The following is a 21,389-nucleotide window of genomic DNA, read 5'->3' on the forward strand; positions in this document are numbered from 1 at the left end:
GCCTAAATAATAAAAACAAATATTTTAAAGCTAACTTGTCTTGAGGTACATAAGGGACTTAATAAGTGTCAACCGCGTGACATGAAGTGAATAGGAAACGTTAAACGTTTCTTAAAGCATACAATTACTACGCTTTGTAAATCCCATGAAGCCCTTACCTGAAAGCACAACACGGCCTCCTATTGTTTACCACGTGGGAATTAAAGGCCAAACTCTGTTTATATATACGTCAGCCCTGTTCCTGGTCGACTCTGCTACGTGAATAGAGAAGGCTGGAGGTAATAAAGTTGAATTGTTCAAAAGTCCAAAAGGTGTACAGTGAATGCAACGTAGGCCAGACTACCGGATTTTAAGTGGCAGAATATGGAACCTTTAGACTTTTGTGCGGTGAAGATTGATAGGGGCTGCCTGGCTTGTTGTTTTGATCCTGAACACAAACCAAAATATTCCTTCGAAAATGTTGGACAAGGATTTTCTCCAATTGTTGCAAGACAGCACCACCTTGTGTTCAAAATACCACGTGGCGATAATACAATTGCAAAACAATGTTTTACCGCTCTGCTTTAATAATTGGATGTCTCTTTTAGAGGATAACTTTTAAAAAAACAGGCACCAGTTATTCCTAGATATCAAAACAGAACTTTATTATAAACAAAAATTGTACCTAAACACAAATTGTTCAAATACCAACATTGTGCTTGAAATTAAATACGTACTTAACAAACTATAAAGCCAATATTAAAGTGGCCATTTAACACTCGAAATTGGTATGTGTGTGACCATTACCGGCACTATTCAGTTTTAACTTTAAAAAAATGTAAGATTTACAAAATAAGCGTAACGATTCAATAGTGGAACTCGTGGACGAAAGTTGTCGAAAATGAGAGAAAGGCATTCAATGTGAAGCGGCACACTTGTAGGATGCAAGCCAAACGCTGCAGTATGTTAGTGCATATTATATTAGTGCAGTGCTTCTCAGAGAGTGGTCCCCGGAGCTGTGATGAAAAACGATCCTTATGGCGATACCCCGGGGTACCAAATCATACAAACTGGCCGAGGCAATTAAAAACTTTATTTCTGAGACACTATTTTTTTTCCGAGGGTGTTACTCAACTCCTTGACTGCGGTACCAATCAATCCGCAATCAGTGTCAATCCGCGATGTCGAAACGCCAAACATTCCCATAAAAAAATCCGTTATCGAAAAATTCTACTTTGAATAGTGTATCATGAGTACAGCTCGTCGAGATGAGTCGATTGCCGCATCGCCGACCATCAACAGACTAAAGATGATTGGCAATCACGGACATTATGTGAGAGCCGGGGGACTGTGGTGACCCGGGATGACCGCCATAAGGTTCGTATGTGTGTTGATCCGGGAATAATGACGATGTTTATACCTTTTGATTTAAAGCTTTCGTAACTGCAGGGATTCATATTCTTGGTTCTTTCGGTAAAGTCACGTAGAAGGGAAACAAAATAATAGATGGATTCTGGCTTAGCAATCATTGGAAGGATTTGATAAACCATTTCGGGTCTTAATTGATTGTTCACGCTTACGGTGGCTTTCAGACCGCATTCATTATTTTTGTCTCCCCCCTCCTCTTTTCCGAACATAGATGGACTCGTCCATCTGAACAAACTGCCAAATCGCTCCCCGTGGTGCTAACGTTAAAAAAAACGCCACTTTTTTTCAAAATTTCTTGCTGTGGTTTTCACACCTGATGATGATTGCTTGTGTTGCAGTCGAAATGTCGTGAGAATATTATTATTTTACATTTTTATTATTTATTGTTTCCCTTCTACGTGACTTTACCGAAAGAGCCAAGAAGATGTTTATACCTTTACTTATGTTCCTGAATTTAAAAAAATTAAGTTAGGTAAACTACCCTGCTTAAACTACCGTACTGGACATGTGAAAAAGAGCTTTATAGCTCATCGGATTCCTACAGTATAAATACATATTCTGATTGATTATTCTAAATGCGCCCCCCCCCCCAAAAAAACTTTACAGCTACAAAACAAAACTTTCAAAGTTCCGATAGTATTAATAATTGCACAAGTGGTATTTTTAGAGGGAAGTGAATGCGTTGTCACCAGGGGTGTGGGTGTTGAGAAACACTGAATTAGAACAATTCACTGTTCGTGGGGGTTTCGGTGACTATATAATATATTTAATGTTAGATAAGCACGAACTACCTTTCACTGGTGAACGTACGTATTTTACACCATTTAAGAGGTATTTACTTTACCTGTACTTGTTAAGAAAATGTTTATTGTGTGACCCACCAACCCTCTCCTTTCAGCGCTGTGAAGGAGAGGGTCGGTGGATCACACAAACGTTGTGAAACTCCCCTTTCCATGAGCGTCGAGCTGATGCCATATCCTGGCTTGCCAGTAGGAGGCGGCAAAGCAATGTTGCGAACTAATTCCTGCCCATTCCGTTTGGGATCGAGTGTTACTCCCTCACATGCCTGGGTTTTCTGCAGGCGCTCCAGTTTCCTCCCACGTGTATAATCACGTATCAATTGGCTGATAACACCTTAATATATAGAGGACTGCAGAGCTTTGGGGAGAAAATTGTCACCTGGCTGCCTTGCCCACTTTGTGGTTCCTCACGCCATAGGATAATTCTCTCTCTTTGGCACATCACAAGGTGAAATCATTGTTGTTATGAGTAGTTAATTATTTTCATCTTTGAAAATTTCAAACGTCACTCGATTTGCACATTTACAGTGTGACATGGTTTACAACATATTACACATTCCATTGATAGTGGCAGAATTTGTTATTTCGCTTTGCTCACAGAAACCCCACTAAATAACGTGCACAATCTTGATAGGGTGTAAAAGTAAAATGAAATCAACATACAACACAATTGCATAGGCATTTAGTTAATTAGTACAGTGTCTAAGAGCACCAGTCATGCTGTTACATTACCTATTAAATGCGTTAAAAGTCTTTGGTATATGCAACACTACTTGATGAAATATGCATACATTTATGAAGATGTGAATAATTTCAATTCGTGACTTAATACACATTAGCAACAATACACAATGTTAGAATGCATGTGAAAACAAACATAAGCATAAAAATCAACACGCAAAACTGATTTGAATTTTCTGTGTATTACGGGTCCCATATTTTAAAAAAATCACCTTTATGCAATTTAATTATCACTTATTATGGTTTCCATAGCGGCATAAGCACGAGACTTTGTAAAACATGCACTGGGTACTCTATAGTAAATCAAACATCTAATTTGCATTCACCATGCCACTTAAGTAACAATGTAATATTACCGAACGCCAATTTACTTGAATCTTCTTCTTCCCCTTTCGTAAGGCCGACCTAGATGCGGAGCAACTACACAACTGGTTAACTTCGATCGTAAACTTATACGACGCTAGCTCTGAGGCTATCCAGGAGGTCCCAGTTAAACCGGTATGGGTTTGAACCCGGGCTCGAGCCCGACTCGGCAGCCTGGCCCGACTGCCGCTCGCTCTCTGCGCCGCCCTGTGGCGCCTCGCTGTGCTCCGAGCCCAGCGACACGCTGCGCATTGGCACGCTGGCCGGGGCGAGCGAGCGCGTGGCGGCGTGCTCATCCGTCGTGGCGGCCGGGTCTGCCCAGCTCGTGGGATGCACGCCGGGGTCCGATTCCTGCGAGACAAAAGGGTTGAAGGTCAATGCTGGCGAAGGTGCAGCCATGCAATTTAGAGCACTCGTGCCACTGCTGGCTGAGGGGCCTTTTTTAATTGGGTGCAATTGTGAACAGCAGCCATATCAGGCATGAGTACACCCAATCGGCATCATCATTGGTTCACTGCAGCTCAAAGACTCACTCCTACACGGCGTGCGGTGAAGTTAGGAGATGTATACCACGTGCGCTTGGCATTTGAAGGCCTGAAGACCAGAATGAGCGATCTCGCAGACAATGTGTTCATTAGGGAGGCAGTTCAATATCCGGACAAAAGAGTGAAGAAGCGAGCTTCTGTCCAGGGAGCATGTTCTGGCAACTGGGGGGGGGGGCATGGGCGTGGCTTGGCAGGGTTGTGCATAATCAGATGGCACGGCGTGTTTCATATGGTGGTAGAAGCATGCCCTGAGGCATGGAGAGAGCTCCAAAGAGTCTCTAGACTGGGTATTTTAGCCCACGTTTCCACACTCGCCAGACGTCTCGGAAGAGGTGAGCGTAGCCACACTTTACTCCACCACACGCGACCGGCCGATTGGCTGTGGTCTACCCATATACACAGCTGGGTTTACAGAGGAGGGGCTAGATTTAAGAAATTGGCCATTATGTCAACTGCTGCACTACATTCACAAGCGATTCATTTATCCAGAGGGTCATATAGAATGTGGAGGGGCCGTTATGATGCTGCTTTGATGCCAAATAATTTGTGCATCTGTACCGTAGACGTGAGACGACCAGTGATACCACAAGCCCTCCTGATCGCCTGAATCCAGTCCCACATGTCGTTGGGGCTATCGGCCTGCGGAGTGAGAAAGGACACGTCACTGACACATAGCAGTCTCTCCAAGTCTGTGCAACATGGGATGTTAATAAAGCCGTAGCTTTTGCGTCTGATGTTCTACCAGTGGTACGGTAAAGCCTATGGTAAGCCACTCCGTGTGGTGAGATTAGACATGCAGGATATTCTGACACGTGGACTATTTTACGACTTATTTACAGAAGCCTGAAGAACCCATACATTTGGCAGTGTCTATGCTGTGTACTTGGACTGGAACGTTATTCATTTATTAATAGACATTCTTAAGCTCACAATGCAGGCATCAAATTGTGTGCATTATTTGTTTATATTTGTATTGTATGTAATGGGTTCATGTCACGCTGCAGTCACTAGAAACACTACCATTTACCACAATGTGAACATAGTTCATTATTTAAATCAATTGCAACATATCTCTCCATCTCGCTGTAGAAACTAATGTAAGACACGATTAGTTTTCTAAAAGCGGGGAAGAGGTGATCAAAATACCCACTAGAGGGACTCCCCACAACCCCTTGTAGTGGAGGCCCATCCCACAGCAGTGCCGTGAGCGAGTCATTACAGGGCTGCCCCTTTACCTTAAATTTTCCTAGGCTTCTCCAGCAAAACCCTTTCCCCCAGTCAGTATTTCAACACCAGAGCCACAGTGCTGATGACGGGCGCAGGCGGTGCTGACGGGTGCTGTGGTGGTGAGATGCTAACTACCTCGCCTGGTATACAGGAGGTCGTAGGTTCGATCTCGACCTTGATGCCTGTATATTTGGAGTTTGCATATTCTCCCCGTGGTCACGTGCATTTTTCTAAGGGTGCTCCGGTTTTTCCTTCCACATTTAAAAATCAACATGCGTTGGCTGCATATAAACGTCAACGTGAGCCACTTTCATCGGGCTATCAATTGTGGCCAGGTCGCTTCTGAAAAAGAGCTGTGCAGCTCAGTGGGCCTGACCTGGTACAATAAAAAAAAGTGTTTATTAGTTTAGACCTGCCGCCTCTCACCTGCACATAGAAGGTCCTGGATGAAGTCACGACTTGAAACAGATTGTCCCGCATCATCTGCTCTCTGTTGAGACACAGCGGGTGCAGTCATTACAGATTTCTGTTGAGACACACGCAGGTGCAGTCATTACAGATTTTGCTGTGTGTCTGCACGATCATCCTGCTGGTGCCGCACAGCAAGATAAGACGTTTAAATTGTTTTTAACTTGAAAGTATAAAACACACTTTGTTTGATACTCTCAAGTAACACATTGGGGTGCCGCGGTGGAGGGATGTTAACTACCTCGCCTGATCGCGGAAAAAAATATATAATAAACTGATATTTCAGGGAAACAGCTCTAACATGTTACACAGTATACGGTATAGATGTAGTGGAGTAGGAAGGTGTGCTGGGGAAACTGCGCGAGTGTATTGATCACACGGACAGTGTGGGGTTTATCTGGGGTCAGCCTGAGGAGACGGCGGAAACCGTGGGGTCGTGTGAGGACAGCCAGGTGAAGAGGCTGGGGTGATGAGGTAACGGTCGGGCCAATTAAGCCAGAAGGGCTGTGATTGGTTGGTGCTGTTGCTGGGGCCGAGGATGCGTCGAGGTGTCTGGAAAAAGGCAGGTGGTTGAAGACGCGAGGCTGCGGAGGCACGCGGACCAATTAATTAGCGATAATGAGAATGAGGATAAATTGGGACGAGACAGAGAGAGGGGGAGATTGGAGTTGGGAGCTGTGCGGTGAAGACGTGGAGTTCGGAAACAGAGTTTAGAAGAGAGTTGGAGGCATGGTGATAGCGAAGCTGAAGCAAGACGGAGCAGTTAGCAGTGGAGAGAGCGTAGTAATAGAGGAGCTGGAGACGAGTTGTGCGGAGACAGAGAAGTGAGATTGGGTTTCGCTGTGTGCGACGACGCTGTATAGCGGAGGAGCTGAGGAGGACAGCCAGCAGTGGAGAGAGCGTAGGGATAGAGTTGAAGACGTGTGTGTGTGGTGTGTGTGTGCGGGGCAGAGCGACGTGATACTGGGAACCAAGGTGGTGAGCGAGACGGGCGAAGCGAGCGAGCCGCGGTGTCCAGGATACGGTGGAGTGTGGAGAACGTGTTTTATTGTCTCCCTTCAACGTGACTTTACCGAAAGAACTAAGAATATGAATTACTGCAGTCACGAAAGCTTTAAATAAAAAAAATAAAGTGGTTGAAGAAAGACAAAAGTTGTTCGTGTAAAGTTCAACCACTACATATATATTACTTATCAATGGTTTATTTACTTCTCGACATATAATGGAAGCTTATTCACTATCAATTGAACCCTCTTTGCTAGAATAAAAAAAACTAATCCATATTTTTTGGGGCACCACGGCACAAACTCTGAAGAAAGACTAGTTCACAAAAACATCACGGGACAGAGTTGATGCTGAATGTGGTGATTTTTTTGGTTTGTCTCTTCCACAGAGACGCGTGTATACATTCAGCTATTGATCGTATACAGCCACAAACCAATTTTCTTTGTTCACACATATCTAATAATATAGGGTTTATACCAAATGGAAGCTCCTGGCGTCTAGTAGTGACATCCAAAAATTTCAAATCACCAACGATAATTTCTTTTTATTTTTACAAAATCACAATTAACACATTTAGCATTTTAGGCTCTCGCAAAGAATTTCGATTTAAAGCTTTCGCGCTGTTGTTATCCGCGGTGCGTTCATTGTAGCTTTGCCGTCCCGACAGGTTTGCTCCTTTCACCTGAAGAAGGCCACTTGTGTTGTGGCCGAAACGTCGTGAGAATTGTATTGTTTTATTTTATTATTTTATTCTCATTCTACGTGGTTACTTTACCGAAAGAACCAAAGAAGATGAATTCTCGCAAAGAAATTGGGCAGAATGTGCCTAGGTGATGGCGCCGTACACTGCTGAGAGCGAGACGTGCCGAGCACACGGCAAGGCGCACCGCGGATAACAACGCGACTCCCGTGACGAATACGTTTGAGAAAACAACGAAGACAAGTACCTGGGCAACAAGTGTATTTAAGAACCGTGCATGCTGCATGCCTGTGTCGCACTGGACAACGTGTAGGGGTTTTTTTTTTACGATTCAGAACGTGTACATTCCGAATGACGCGTGAACTTCCACTCGCACTTCAGTGCGTCAACTCCAAATGGTCAAACTAAAGCAACTTGTTGACGATGCTGAGAGTTAGTGGGAGAAACGTCCCAATTGATTGCTGCGTTGGCGGTCTCGTTTTGGCTTGTGCTGGTACGCCACCATGAATGCAAGTTCCTTGTTTTTTTTTTCCATTATTTTGTTTCGGGGTACATTAAAGTGCAGGCACGTCTGCTGAACTTATTTCGCAACCGTGCTCAGTGTACATTCTAACCCTATGCAATAGCATTCACATTCATCATATCACGTGAATTTAAATGTTAGATTGTTTCCGCTGTACGAATGGAATAGCAAACACAGGCAACATACACACGATTTAAATCAACAATCAGCAGTAGGGAGGCTTCTGTTAATCGGGCACGTACGTCCTTGCTTCTCAAATCAGGAAACGTGTAAAAGTGTTATTTTTACAAATACCAGTAACATCTGCTATATAAATAATGTCAGCAGAAGTGCTATGCATGCTCTTGCCCAATAATGTTGGACAGACGACCATAACTGAGGCTATTTCTGTTTAAAGCTTCCTTGTGCTGCTTATGAAAAACAACATTTTAAACTTAAGACGGATTGTGACACATTAACATATACACTTGCATTGCAAAAATCAATATTTACCCACTCCCTTCAAAATCTGTTTGCTTTAATTGCTCTGAGCACTGCTCCATGTGACATCTATTGGGCATTCGATATCATCCAATAGCACTTCTCCGTGACAATAATGATGGTAACATTGTCTGTGCTCGTTAGGGAGCTCAAATCATCCAGCAGGCCGGCCCTGGTTATCGCTGCAGTGTGTATTGGCCATGAAGTGTGTGCCGTATGCTTTACCAGTGGACGTTAAAAGTCGCCCAACGGCTTTCGAAAAGCGTAGGCCATCGCCTGCCCGCGTCACGGTCCAAAATGGTAAATATTGAACAAAATTACCTGCAAATAACTCAATTGAGGACTGCACATCGCAACATTACCTCCTACCTTGAAAGCACCGCAACCGATGTACGTGAAACATAGCGCCCGTCATGATGATCTTGAACTCACGATGCGGCGCGAATATCAAATGCACAACATTATTAGCAATTTTTTTAAAAGATCGTTCCTGTGCCATTTCAAATGTTTTCAATGCTTTTGTGATACTCACCCAAGCTCACACTGTTTTACATTCTTCACATCCTTCAGATGAATCAACCTCAGGGGTTCCTTATCCTAATAGTAGAACAGATCAAATTAAATGTGTTCGCACGCCGCTGGTTTACGAAAACAACAAATGAGTTATTATACTATCAGAGTGCTTTTTCTGTATCCTGAGCTGCGATAAACTACGTGGTATAAAACATGTAATGCAACGCATATTTACGCATCATTAAATCATGTTATTCATATTCACGTGTTTTTTATATATGTAGTTGTATTGAAATGCACTAGCAAGTATTTCACGTTTTAAAAACGTCCTGAAATGTAAGCATAATGTAGCTTTCAGAAATGTCCCTATCCATATTTTCTGATATGTTTTAAGAAAAAAAATCGAAACATTCTAACATAAAACATCTAAGCATTATAATGGAAAACAACTCAATACATTGCTTCTCAAATATACGTTTGCACAATGCATACGTATTTTTTAAAATACATTGATTTCCAATAATTATTTGGTACTATCTCTAAAACTATTATTAAATCTTCTACAGAGAACTCCCAATTGCAGAATAAAAATTATCCCACAAACCACGTGACCTTAAGCATGTGGCCTTAACGAGGAAGAGCATACACCCAAAACACCTGCAGGTTTGTGTCAAAATCATTCACATATGGTTAAAGTTAACGTGTCTTGGGGATACATAGTGTACTTTCCAAGTGTCAGAATATCTAATTGAAGTAGCTTATAAAACTTTATTATTATATTTTTTTGTTTCACCTCAGGGAAGTGAGCATTGAACGTGACCCATTATGTTTATTACACGCGAGATAAAGGTCATAAAGTTGGCTGCAGGTAACAGCGTTGACATTTTGCAAGGAAGTAAAAGGCACGTTCGTGGAATAATAACCCACAACAGTTTATTTTTATTACATTTAAATTATCAGAACGTTGCACTGCATTTGCTGAAACTGTATAGGCCATACTGCTAGGCTTAAGTGGTAAATATGGAACCTCTTGAGTTTTGATTTCTTTCTAAAATCTGTTACAATTCCAGTGGGTAGATTCCCTGATGTGCAATAATAATAACGATGCCCTTTATGTCAGCGGTCTCAAAACCCCCCTTTCCACAAAAGTATTGAATGGTATGTTTGGAAACTGTAATACCCAGAGGAGACCCATGCAGATGTAGCCACACTGAAAACGCCACACAGATGCATGCAAATTGCCATATGGCCATCTCCTGGGCCACCTCACTGCCCAGGCTGGCTCCAATCTGAGTACCAACCAGACTCAACACTGCTTGTCCTCCGTGATCGGACAAGATTTGGGTGAATTTACTTTGATCTTGAGCAAGAATGCCAAAACACACCTGCTCAGATTTGTAGTAACTCAGCGAATGCTCACTGAGAACAAAGAACCTTCTCCTCCAGGTCTTCATCTGCGAATGAGAGCCCCACGTAAGAGTGAATCGGCGGGAATCAGCACTGCAGTAACACAAGTATAGTGTCTGACCTTGTGTGCTCGCTATATTTATAGCCAATCTTAACCAGTGCTCATAACTGAAAGCGCTTCAAATGTGACTCGACAATTTATAAGCAAAACAAAAACACGCACTGCAATGAATCAACATAATCTTTCAGGAATGGTCTAGTACATGTAAGATCCTTTTTGTCAATTCACTGCTGGATGATGGCATTTCCATGCCGTGTGGTTCATGGGAGGGCTATTTGACCACACTGTGCCACAATGTTCAGTGCAGGTTGATGAACGTGGAGAGTGTCAGACCCCGGAACATATAATTGCATGACAACAATGTGTTTTGATGCACCGCCCACAACGAAACAGTGCAGCCTAAAACACGTGTTTGATGTATCATAGTCACCCATCCAATCACTATCAAGGCTTGAACCTGCTTATCTGCTGAGATATGATGGGATTGGGTGCATTTAGAGTTATTTGGTGGTATGGTCATAGATGAAATTTCATCACATACATATCCATGCTCATAGGATCACGGAGGGTTTTTGTTAAAAAAAAAACAAGGACGGTCTTAAACACAGCAATTAAAAATATGACATTAAATATTCTCGAATATACATTCCCTAGCACGAATACATTCGAAAGAACAAGTTTCACAGCACGCACGCTCCATGCGTCGAAACACACCCAATGCACGTGTTATGTTTGGCCATGAATAAAGCACACATGCGGTGCACACAACCCAACAACACAGCCGTTAAAAAATAATACATTCAATGCAAGTGGAGAGTCGAAAAATAATAACACGTGGCACCTGACCGATTTCATCCCTCTTGCCAAAATGAATTACAATCAGATGCTTGAAAACAACTGTTTATTATTGTTGCAACAGTAAGACACACCCGGTAACTGGTGTGCAAACAAAAAAAAACAAGCTTTGACCTTGAAACAGAATTGTTTTTCTTGTACGGCCTTAGCAGGTGTGTGTGTGTTGCTTAATACCACTGCTCCTAGCTTGACACAGAATCCCGACTTTATGGCCGGGAGGGAGGAGGCTGAGTTACGGTTCCTCCTTCCGTGACCGCGGTCTGTGGATTCCTGTGACTCATCCTCCTACAAACACACAAGTGTAATGAAAAACACCTCTCGACTCATCAACAGAGAAACAGCTGGCCTGTTGTCTGTACGGTTTTTTTCAATTCGTGTTTCATAGATACTTTTACATGTGTTTGTATTTATAGTATATGTGCACGTGTGTGTGTGTGGAGTGTAAGAAGACCGCCTCGAGTAAGACTGATTGCGAAAATAGTTGCATGTTCTCTGTTTCTGTGCCAATTTTTCATTCATGGTCATGTTTTAAAGTAGAACCTTGTACCTTCGTCTGGACAGGAAGTTATACAATATGTTGGTAATATTCTCAAGATGTCATTTATGCATTTACACCAGTTTATAAATATACAGTAGAGTGCTGCAATAAGCTATTTAGGTTTGAGATATGAACACATTTTTTCCCCACTCATGTGTATGCCTTTATTTTTCGCATACAATTTTTGATGAACAACTTTAAATGTGGTGCTAACGTTAAAAAAACGCCACTTTTTTCAAATTTTCCTGCTGTGGTTTTCACACCTGATGATGATTGCTTGTGTTGCAGTCGAAACGTCGCGAGAATTTTACTGTTTTATATTTGTATTATTTCATTGTTTCCCTTCTACGTGACTTTACCGAAAGAACCAAGAATATAACTTTAAATGTGACTGTGAAAAGCCTACTCTTGCTTCGTATTTCCATTTATATGTATTATAGGTGCCCTTGGTTTGTGTGAGCTTGTAAAATTGTGAGACATTGGAGGAGATTGAAGAATTTAACAGGCTACATGGTTGGACCAAAGATAAATGCGCGGTGCTAAAGTCATGCACGACGTGAAGGTTGAATAAAAAGAAAATTATTGTTGTAGGGATACAACTGGATCGCCAACAAGGGACGTTTGTGCATCTTTGGGACATTGCTGAAGGTGGATCCAAATGAGGAAATTAACACACAGCGGCTTGGAGCACTTTTTGTAAAATCTAATTGGCTCATGAATAGCAACTTATCATTGTACCTAAAGCAAAAAGAGGTTTCAGATGAGCGCATATTACCTGCCCCGATACATGGATCATAGTCATGGACAACGACAAATATATATTTTTTACTAAAAACGTGAAAATTGTGCAAAGTAGCTTCGGCTGGAAATTCCACCGAGAAACAGAAAAGGGAATGAATGGATCAGAGAGCAAATGTAATTTCGAAACATCAAATAGACTTTGAAGAGAAGTCGGCTTGGCCAGGACACATCCCGAGAGGGGAAGATTGCCGATGAACGAGACTGCTGACGTAACAGCAGTACGGAATTGAATCTTAAAGTTTAAAAGTGTGTGACAGCTTATGCAACAATGCAATGAAAACATGAGGCAACGCATACAGTGCTTCATGGAAAAACGATACTCTGAATGAATGACTGTACACTTGAGATATGAAATGTGCAACCATGCCCTGTGTGATAGCAGTACCTGGCTGAGTTGTGATTTGATGACCACACCTCCAATCACCTCGGTCTTGTAGGGCCCGGTTTTCTTGGCTCCGTGGTGCGGATGGAAGCCACCCTTTTCCTCCAGACGGCCCGCGATGCTGTCCAGCTGGGATGAGCACTGTCTAGGCACCTACAGGGCACAAGTGTAACAAGCTATTCCCACGTCTGGTGAAGATCGGCACTGTGCACACTGTCATCACCTCTGAGGTCCAAAAGAAAATCGGGACATATCGTGTGCACAATAATACCTCACAATATTGGAAGAGGGGCGGACGACATATACATGCATTGTCTTGAGTGGTGCATTACTGCACAACCGAAATAAGAAGAAAAAAACACGGAAGTTTAATGTTCCAGGAAGGTTTGCAAAATTCCCAGGAACAGCGTCATCAAAAAGAGGACAATATTCCTGGGAATACCAAGATACGTAGCCAGCCTAACCATTGTGCTGGATTCTTCAAAGAGCGGCCCGCAGACCACAAAGGCTTTTGGGAGTGGCACGCAGAATTATTGCCCGCTGAGCGACACGACTCGGCTCGGACATTACGATACACGGGTTGGTGAGCCAAAAGATATGACAAAGTGTGCTTTCCGGATGCTACAGAAGCAGAACATTCTGGCCTGAAACTTGCTTATTTGGACTACTGTCCTCAGGGGTGGTGTGAAGCCGTGAGGAAGATATCAAGGTGTTACAGCCTGCTGCTGAAGCTAGTCTGGATAAGACGGTCTGAGGCCACTATGTTATGATCATGAAGTGCCCAGAAGCACACTTTGTCATGTATCGGTCACCGCATCTGCATCTGCTAGCAAGACGAGAAATAAAATTACCGCGATGAAAGTGAGATAAACAAGACAAGGACGAGACCTGCAGACAAGAGGTATGGATGAGCGGTCTATTTTACAGGTGATATGACGTCGCTGCACAATGCTCCCCGGGTCTACCTAAGCTGCTGCTCCCCGGGTCTGCCTGAGCTGCTACTCCCTGGGCCTGCCTGAGCTGCTGCTCCCCGGGTCTGCCTGAGCTGCTACTCCCTGGGCCTGCCTGAGCTGCTGCTCCCCGGGTCTACCTGAGCTGCTGCTCCCTGGGTCTACCTGAGCTGCTGCTCCCCGGGTCTACCTGAGCTGCTGCTCCCCGGGTCTACCTGAGCTGCTGCTCCCTGGGTCTACCTGAGCTGTTACTCCCTGTGTCTACCTGAGCTGCTACTCCCTGAGTCTACCTGAGCTGCTACTCCCTGGGCCTGCCTGAGCTGCTGCTCCCTGGGCCTGCCTGAGCTGCTGCTCCCCAGGTCTACCTGAGCTGCTCCCACGGCTCCCGTCACGCAGCGGTCGCAGCGCCACCGTCGAGAAGCCGGAGCGGCGCCTGGGAGCCATGGACGCCCTCCCATTTGCAAGACACCGGGCATCTGGGTACAAGCTAGTGCTAGCTCCACACCTGGACAATGCCACCACTCCACTCCACCACCGACTTCCACTCAATCAACAACCACCTTCATTTGGACTGTATTGACATTCACCGAGAAACTGGACTAATTCGCCGTCAGCTTCACAGAGGCTCTGGTCGTATGTTCAATTACAACTACTCAACCCCAAACACCATTCCATCCATCTGGTCCTGTGTGCGCCCCACAACTTCCTTAATACGTCATCACAACATACGACACGTGCACCTAACCAATCTCCGCCCCATCCCTCGGTCCTCTCAATTCAACACGAAGCAAAGTCACCTGAAACTGGCTTTGCTCAACACCCGCTCACTAAACAATAAAAGCCTCATTTTAAATGAATTAATTACTGACAATAACCTGGATTTTCTCTGTATCACTGAAACTTGGCATAAACCTATGGACTATTTCGCACTCAACCAGACTACACCTACAGGGTATACATACATGGACAAACCCCGATCTGAGGGGCGGGGAGGTGGTGTCGCTGCAGTGTACAGAAAGGACATTAAAACATCCACCATCTCCATCCCTGCTGTTCAGTCCTTTGAACGCATCACTTTCAAACTCTCTGGTCCCACTCCTCTGGTCACTGCCATAATCTACCAACCCCCCAAACCAAATCCTTCCTTTCTCTCTTTACTTTTCTGACTTTTTAACTCAGTTATCTGCCATCTCACCTTCTGTTCTGCTCCTGGGAGATTTCAACATCCACATTGACACTGACTGTAAATTTACTACTGAATTCCTGGAACTGCTACACTGCTTCAATTTCACCCAACATGTCAACTTTCCAACCCACAGCCGTGGTCACATTTTGGATCTGGTCTGCTCTACTGGTCTCACCGTACCGCTCCTCGAGCCCCACAACCTCAACATCTCGGACCACCTGGCAATCACCATGAACATTGATCTCCCCATTTCTACAACCAAGGACAAAAGGACAATTTCTTTCAGAAATCTTAAATCCATCTCTAGTCCTGCCCTTTCAGCCTCTCTTACCAGCAAATTCTCCTCCCCCCCACCCGTGACTGACAACCCTTCCGACCTCACCAACTACTACAATGAAACACTTTCCACCAGTCTCGATCATCTGGCTCCCATCAAAACTAAAACTGTCTCATTCACTCACTCTGCTCCCTGGTACACTCCTATTCTGCACAAAATGAAATCCCGTAAGCGTCAGCTTGAAAGGCTCCATAAGAAAACTGGTTTAACTGTTCATCTACAAGCTTACACAGATTACCTTCAGCAGTATAAGGAAGCTCGTAACACTACCCGGTCCACCTACTACTCACACCTCATACATTCTGGTTCTACCAACCCAAAGGCTCTTTTCGACACAGTAAATAAGCTTCTCAAACCCAGTGACAATATTGTCAACTCATTCACAACTGATAAATGCAACACCTTTCTATAATTCTTTCAGACCAAAATTGACACCATTTACACCAACCTGTCCTCTTCTTCTGCTACCACTGTCTGATCTGTCAATCCATCATTTGTTCCCCCCCCCCTACACCTCTCAGCCACTGTCTCAGTTCTCCCCAGTGTCGCCGGGGGAGCTGTCTAAAATCTTGACAGGGATGAAAACATCAACACGTGTCCTGGACCCCATCCCATCCCACCTCATCAAAGACTGTTTACCAGCTATCTCCACACTCATCACAAAAATCATTAACTCCTCTCTCAGCTCTGGCTCAATCCCACGTTCACTCAAACTGGCTGCTGTCACCCCCATTCTCAAAAAACCTGGACTTGACCCCAACATTATGTCAAACTTTCGGCCCATTTCCAATCTCCCCTTTCTGTCTAAGATACTGGAATGCACTGTCGCCAAATAACTCAAAACCCATCTCTCCTCAAATGACCTGTTCGAACCATTTCAATCCGGCTTCCGTTCACAACACAGCACTGAGACAGCCCTCCTAAGAGTTACCAACGACATCCTCCTCTCCGCAGACTCTGATCACCTCAGCATACTCATCCTCCTGGATCTCACTTCAGCTTTTGACACTATCAACCACACCATTCTTCTCTCTCGCCTCAAATTTACCCTCAACATCACTGGCACCGCCATCTCCTGGCTCCAATCTTATCTCACCGACAGACAACAGTTCATCCACATCAACAACTGCACCTCCACCGCTCCGTTGTCCCAAGGTGTCCCCCAGGGCTTGGTGCTTGGTTCTTTGCTCTTCATACTATACCTGCTTCCCCTTGGCAATGTCATTCGCCACCATGGTCTTAACTTTCACTGCTATGCCGATGATGTCCAGCTCTACATCTCCACCAAATCCATCACCTCCGCCACCCACTCCACTCCCTCTAAATGCCTCGCTGACATTAAATCGTGGATGCACACCAATTTCCTTAAACTTAACTGCGACAAAACAGATATGATCATCATCGGTCCCAAATCTATCACTAAATCCATTCGCAGTTTCTCCGTCACTGTCGACACCTTCACCCTGCCTTTTTTCACCTCAAAAAACATCTCCAGACTTCGCCCATCACTCTCTTTCTCCGCTGCAGAAACCCTCATCCACGCCTTCATCACCTCCAGAATCGATTACTGCAACAGCATCCTATACGGCACCTCAACCAAAACATTAAATAAGCTCCTGTACATCCAGAACTCTGCTGCTCGTCTGCTCACTCACACTCGCACCGGTGACCACATTACCCCTGTCCTCCAGAACCTCCATTGGCTCCCGGTCCCACAACGAATTCAATTCAAAATCCTCCTCCTCACACATAAAGCCCTTCGTAACCAGGCCCCTTCCTACCTCACTGACCTGCTCCACCGCCACAACCCATCCCGTAGCCTTCGCTCATCTGACACCAACCTCCTGACTCCACCTCTCAGGACCAAGCATCGAACCTGGGGTGACAGAGCCTTCTCTATAGCTGCCCCCTCACTTTGGAACTCTCTCCCAAAACAAATCCGTGACTGCACCGACCTTCCAGCGTTCAAATCATTGACTAAAACTCACTTTTTTTAATTGCTCTTAATGTTTAGCTAAGTTTGATGTGTTTTTACCATTTTATGTTGTTTTTGCTGCTTTTATGATTTTATGTAAAGTGTCTTTGAGTATTTAGAAAAGCGCTCACAAATAAAATGTATTATTATTTTCAATACCGAACCGAGTAGTTTATTTAAATAGAGGAGCAAGAAAGTAGCGTACATTCTGTAGAATTTCTGTCTGAATTTAAAATATTTCCAATGTAATGGCCGTTGTTGCTGTGCGTGGCTAAATGATAATACTGTAGTCTTTAGCAGGGAGCTATGAAGCCAGCTGTGCTATTCACTTGAGAAACTTACAAATCCCATGACACTTTTTAACAGTGGACTACTGTTAGCCATGTAATAGCCAAATCAGCCGCCCATAATGCGTAATGTGATTATGGAATTTCCCACAACAATTTTTTTTAGGCTATGTGTTCCACTGCACCCAAGAGAATTGCTGTACCCAATGAAAAAAAGCCGAGAATTCCCATGAAGTCCTACTTTTCCCCGTACACAAAATGACTCAAGCTTACACTATTTATTAAAACGGCTGTTGTCATCACAGGCATCACTCTATCATCATCATCAGTGCGCAATGTGTTTTTTACTTTTCTCATATTAGAAGATAGTGATGTTTAGGAGAGATCAAACACTTAAACAGAACACTGTAGACAGTCGTATGCACTGTAACACGTGACAACAACTCGTATTTTACGATTCCTCTTCCCATAAAAAGTTATGAGTTTACAAGTGCACATTGAAACGGTCCTTCCATCTGCACCTAATTCTAGCTTGATGTCTTCCTTCCTTGCTTGCTTTATTAATGCCCAGTGAGGTGCCCCATGTCCACCGTTATACAGATATCAGTGGCCCAACAATCGTCTTCTTCTTCTTGTGGAACCAAACGCTAAGCAGCGTTTACTCTGATTCGTCATATCGCGTGGCCTGATCGAGCTTTCAATGGCCAAATATTTATTTTATTTCATCAATTTATTATTTTATTCTCATTCTACGTGACTTTACCGAAAGAACCAAAGAAGATGACCAAATAATGTCGTCATCTTAAATATATTACCCGGTATAATACTTGCTAATACATAAAATATCTTAAATTACGCTACATTTTAAAGGTCAGTTGGATTATTATTATAGAATAAACATAAAAGCATATTCTGTATTAAATTGCAGTACCCATCACAGATATCATGGTGCTATGTGGTGGGCAGCAGAGGACAGTGCAGACAAATCCAATGTTGTACTGTGCTTCCACGTGCATGAGCTCCTCCTTCACCAACCCGCACTGGCTAGCAAGGCAAAGCATGTTCAAATAACCCCCATGACCCGCACAGCGTTTGGGGAGCCCCTCATCCAGCAATGGATTGATAAGAGGGCTGTGCGCGTACACATGCACATTATGGCTACCGTTTCGGGAACGCAAATACAGTTTCCGTGGAGGAGTTTTTTTTTTAAGCAATACATTTCCCGCACCTTTGATTGGGAAGCAAATTGAAATGGGCCACGCAATTACAGTAGTAGTCATCATAATAACAAATTCCAGCCATTCTCAATCCACCAATGGATGAAGGCCTCCCTATGCCACGTTGATCACGGAAGTTTTAGACTATACTTCACCAGGCTTGTCAATGAGGATTGCTGGAGAGGGGAAGGGGAGCATCAGTTGTGATATCACTCACCCGCTGATGTCAGCTGTGGCCGGGAATCTTGGGTCGCTGGGTTCACAACGCAGAGCGCTAACCACTGTAACGCCAATTCACCCCGTTTGATGTATTATTTTAGAACAGTGGTAAATTTGTCTCGACGAGAGACAAAGTGTTCCTTATGGAAAGAGCGCATTTTTTTGGTGCAAGTTTTATCCAAACAAGCCTCTGAGATCTACTACCTCAGCAAAGAACACCAGCTGTTCAACTAAAAAAACATGTTTGCACATTTTTAAGTGTCACTAAAGAACAAGATGTTTAAATATAAAATAGCAAATATGTTCACCGTGATCTTGCAAAGGTTGTTTAGCTCAGAGACCCACTCCTCCAGGTCTCGGTCATCATTTGCCTGCAGAAAGAACTTCCTCTTGATGGCGGTTATCACTGGCGAACAGAATCAGTTGCACAATGGTCATGGTATGCACTTGCCAGCACAAATTCATCATATTACTCACCAGCTGGTATATTTACCTACAGAGTAAACTGTGGTTTTACGATGCGGATGGGCAGCCAGCCACACTTAAAGCCTTGGTTTAGTTTCAATATTGTGTCTTCGTAAGGGGTCTGCAACCTGCGACTCTGGTTCCGCATGCGGTGGCTCTTTAAGAGCTGTTTTGTGACCGTTATTTATTAAGGACCACCACCGTCTCGTATTCACCACGCAGTGCTTTTGAGTTTCTTTAACTGAATTCGAATAAAATGGCTCTACTTGTTATTTTGATTGCCAAGAGTGGCAAATATGAATCAGGTCTAATAAATCAAAATCATAAACACAGCGTTGCACATTTCCATCGTTTTAATTTTGTAAACTTGAGTCATAAGAAGCCTTCATAAAAAAAGTGCTTATATGACCGAGAGTTTTTGGTGTTTTTTTTCTGGTGGTGCACTGAGTTCATTCGGCACTCTAAATGGGTACAACAGGGTATTGTTCGGCAAGACGGATATCAGTACTCCCACCTCTTACAAGGGGCCCTACCAGTGTGAAAGAGTAGGCCAATTACCATTTAGAGGGGTTCTCTAAATCTCCCTCGAATGGACGCAGTGGCGTGAGCAAGCAATTGTCAGGGTTGCACCTTAACCTTTAATTGTGTTCCCTTAGAAAAGCTCTCGTATCTAGAATACTTATCTAGCTGCAATATCGAACATGTTAGCGCGCAAACTACTGGGAAGATTACAAGTCCAGGAGTCCACTGAACTGAGAATACAAACCCGTTGCACGTAAGTTCAGCTGCGTGGTGTGAATGACAGTACATTTTAGTGTTGGTGTCAAACTGTAATTTCCGAGGATATGAACTTCCACTTTATAACACTTACCGAAACAGTTCTCCACCTTTGGCCTGAGTTTGCAAGCATCTGAAACCTGTACCCGTGAGATCGTTAGCACACTGTCGCACGTTGCCATCAGTGATGCACTAATACCGCTCTGTTCAAACGAGTACAGTGAATGTGTAATGAGTTAACATTTAACAAACGACCCTTTAAATACTGAAGCAGGATTATTCACAAAACAGGTAACTTACACACGCACGAAAATATGGACATAAGGTTACCAAAAGGCTTAGATTTTTTAAATGCAGTTTACTGAAAACATGTTTAATTTATTACTATTATGTAGTGATATTCTCACCATAGAGATATAAGTGAGGCTAAGGTTCCCCAGTGGACCAGTGCCATCTGGAAGATTCTGCAGTAAAGAAACACACAAATACACATTTACGCAGATTTTACACACAGATCAAACGAATTCACGTTGACACGTACAGCATAATTAAACAGTGAGACAACGACAGAGTTCAAGTGCAAACTCACCTTCTTCTATACATTTCAATATTTGTGCTTCACTTTTGAATTTCCACGAATAATATTAATATTCAGTAGAAAAAGGAAAGAACATTGTTATCATACTAAAGCAAATTATTTACCCAGGAAAGCCTCACTGAGCATCACGCCTCTTTCAGGATGGTCCTGCATTGGGATGTTTGGCCAATGCCATTCACGATGTGTTTGGCATGTAGGAGGAAAACAAGAGTACCCGGAGAAGGCCCACAGATACGAGAGGGTACTCTGCAACATCAGCATCTCCTGAGCACCTCACCTCACAACAATTGACAAGTCCTGGTGGTCGCCCATGCCAGTACTAGCACGGCTCAGCCACGGTTATATTCTGAGATCTAACTAGATTTGGTGCATCTAGGATGATTTGGTCATAGATTTATTTATTTTATTACAATACATTATCTTGAATAAAACTGATGGGAGAGAAAATCGGAAAAAATATATAAGCACTGCAAGCATACATTTATAATCTACACCAAAATTACGATACCAAAGTGAAAATGGGTCAATATGTGGTTGCATCACCAGCAGTCTCTCATGTCAT

At 43.6% G+C, this 21,389-nt stretch overlaps 1 protein-coding gene across 2 annotated transcripts in view; it reads right to left on the minus strand.

The window, feature by feature from the left end:
* Positions 1 to 627: 627 nt before the first annotated feature.
* The window catches only part of LOC116940496 (pleckstrin homology domain-containing family A member 1-like), a 32,001-nt gene continuing 11,239 nt past the window's right edge, over positions 628 to 21,389 (minus strand). Inside the window, exons 3-12 of one of the 2 annotated variants that reach the window (XM_032950396.2) lie at positions 20,637 to 20,693; positions 20,324 to 20,369; positions 19,296 to 19,393; positions 12,820 to 12,969; positions 11,270 to 11,380; positions 10,158 to 10,226; positions 8,792 to 8,856; positions 5,510 to 5,573; positions 4,415 to 4,495; positions 628 to 3,662 (exon numbers count right to left, since the gene is read on the minus strand). In XM_032950396.2, the coding sequence (XP_032806287.1) occupies positions 3,399 to 3,662; positions 4,415 to 4,495; positions 5,510 to 5,573; positions 8,792 to 8,856; positions 10,158 to 10,226; positions 11,270 to 11,380; positions 12,820 to 12,969; positions 19,296 to 19,393; positions 20,324 to 20,369; positions 20,637 to 20,693 (1,005 nt within the window). In that variant the 3' untranslated portion in view covers positions 628 to 3,398. Of the gene's footprint in view, positions 3,663 to 4,414; positions 4,496 to 5,509; positions 5,574 to 8,791; positions 8,857 to 10,157; positions 10,227 to 11,269; positions 11,381 to 12,819; positions 12,970 to 19,295; positions 19,394 to 20,323; positions 20,395 to 20,636; positions 20,694 to 21,389 lie in introns of both variants that reach the window. The other variant, XM_076065916.1, reaches the window with a different exon arrangement.

Source organism: Petromyzon marinus, chromosome 9 (genome assembly GCF_048934315.1).
Source record: "Petromyzon marinus isolate PM22_M1 ecotype Great Lakes invasive population chromosome 9, UKy_Petmar_22M1.pri1.0, whole genome shotgun sequence".
NCBI classification, from domain to species: Eukaryota; Metazoa; Chordata; class Hyperoartia; order Petromyzontiformes; family Petromyzontidae; genus Petromyzon; species Petromyzon marinus.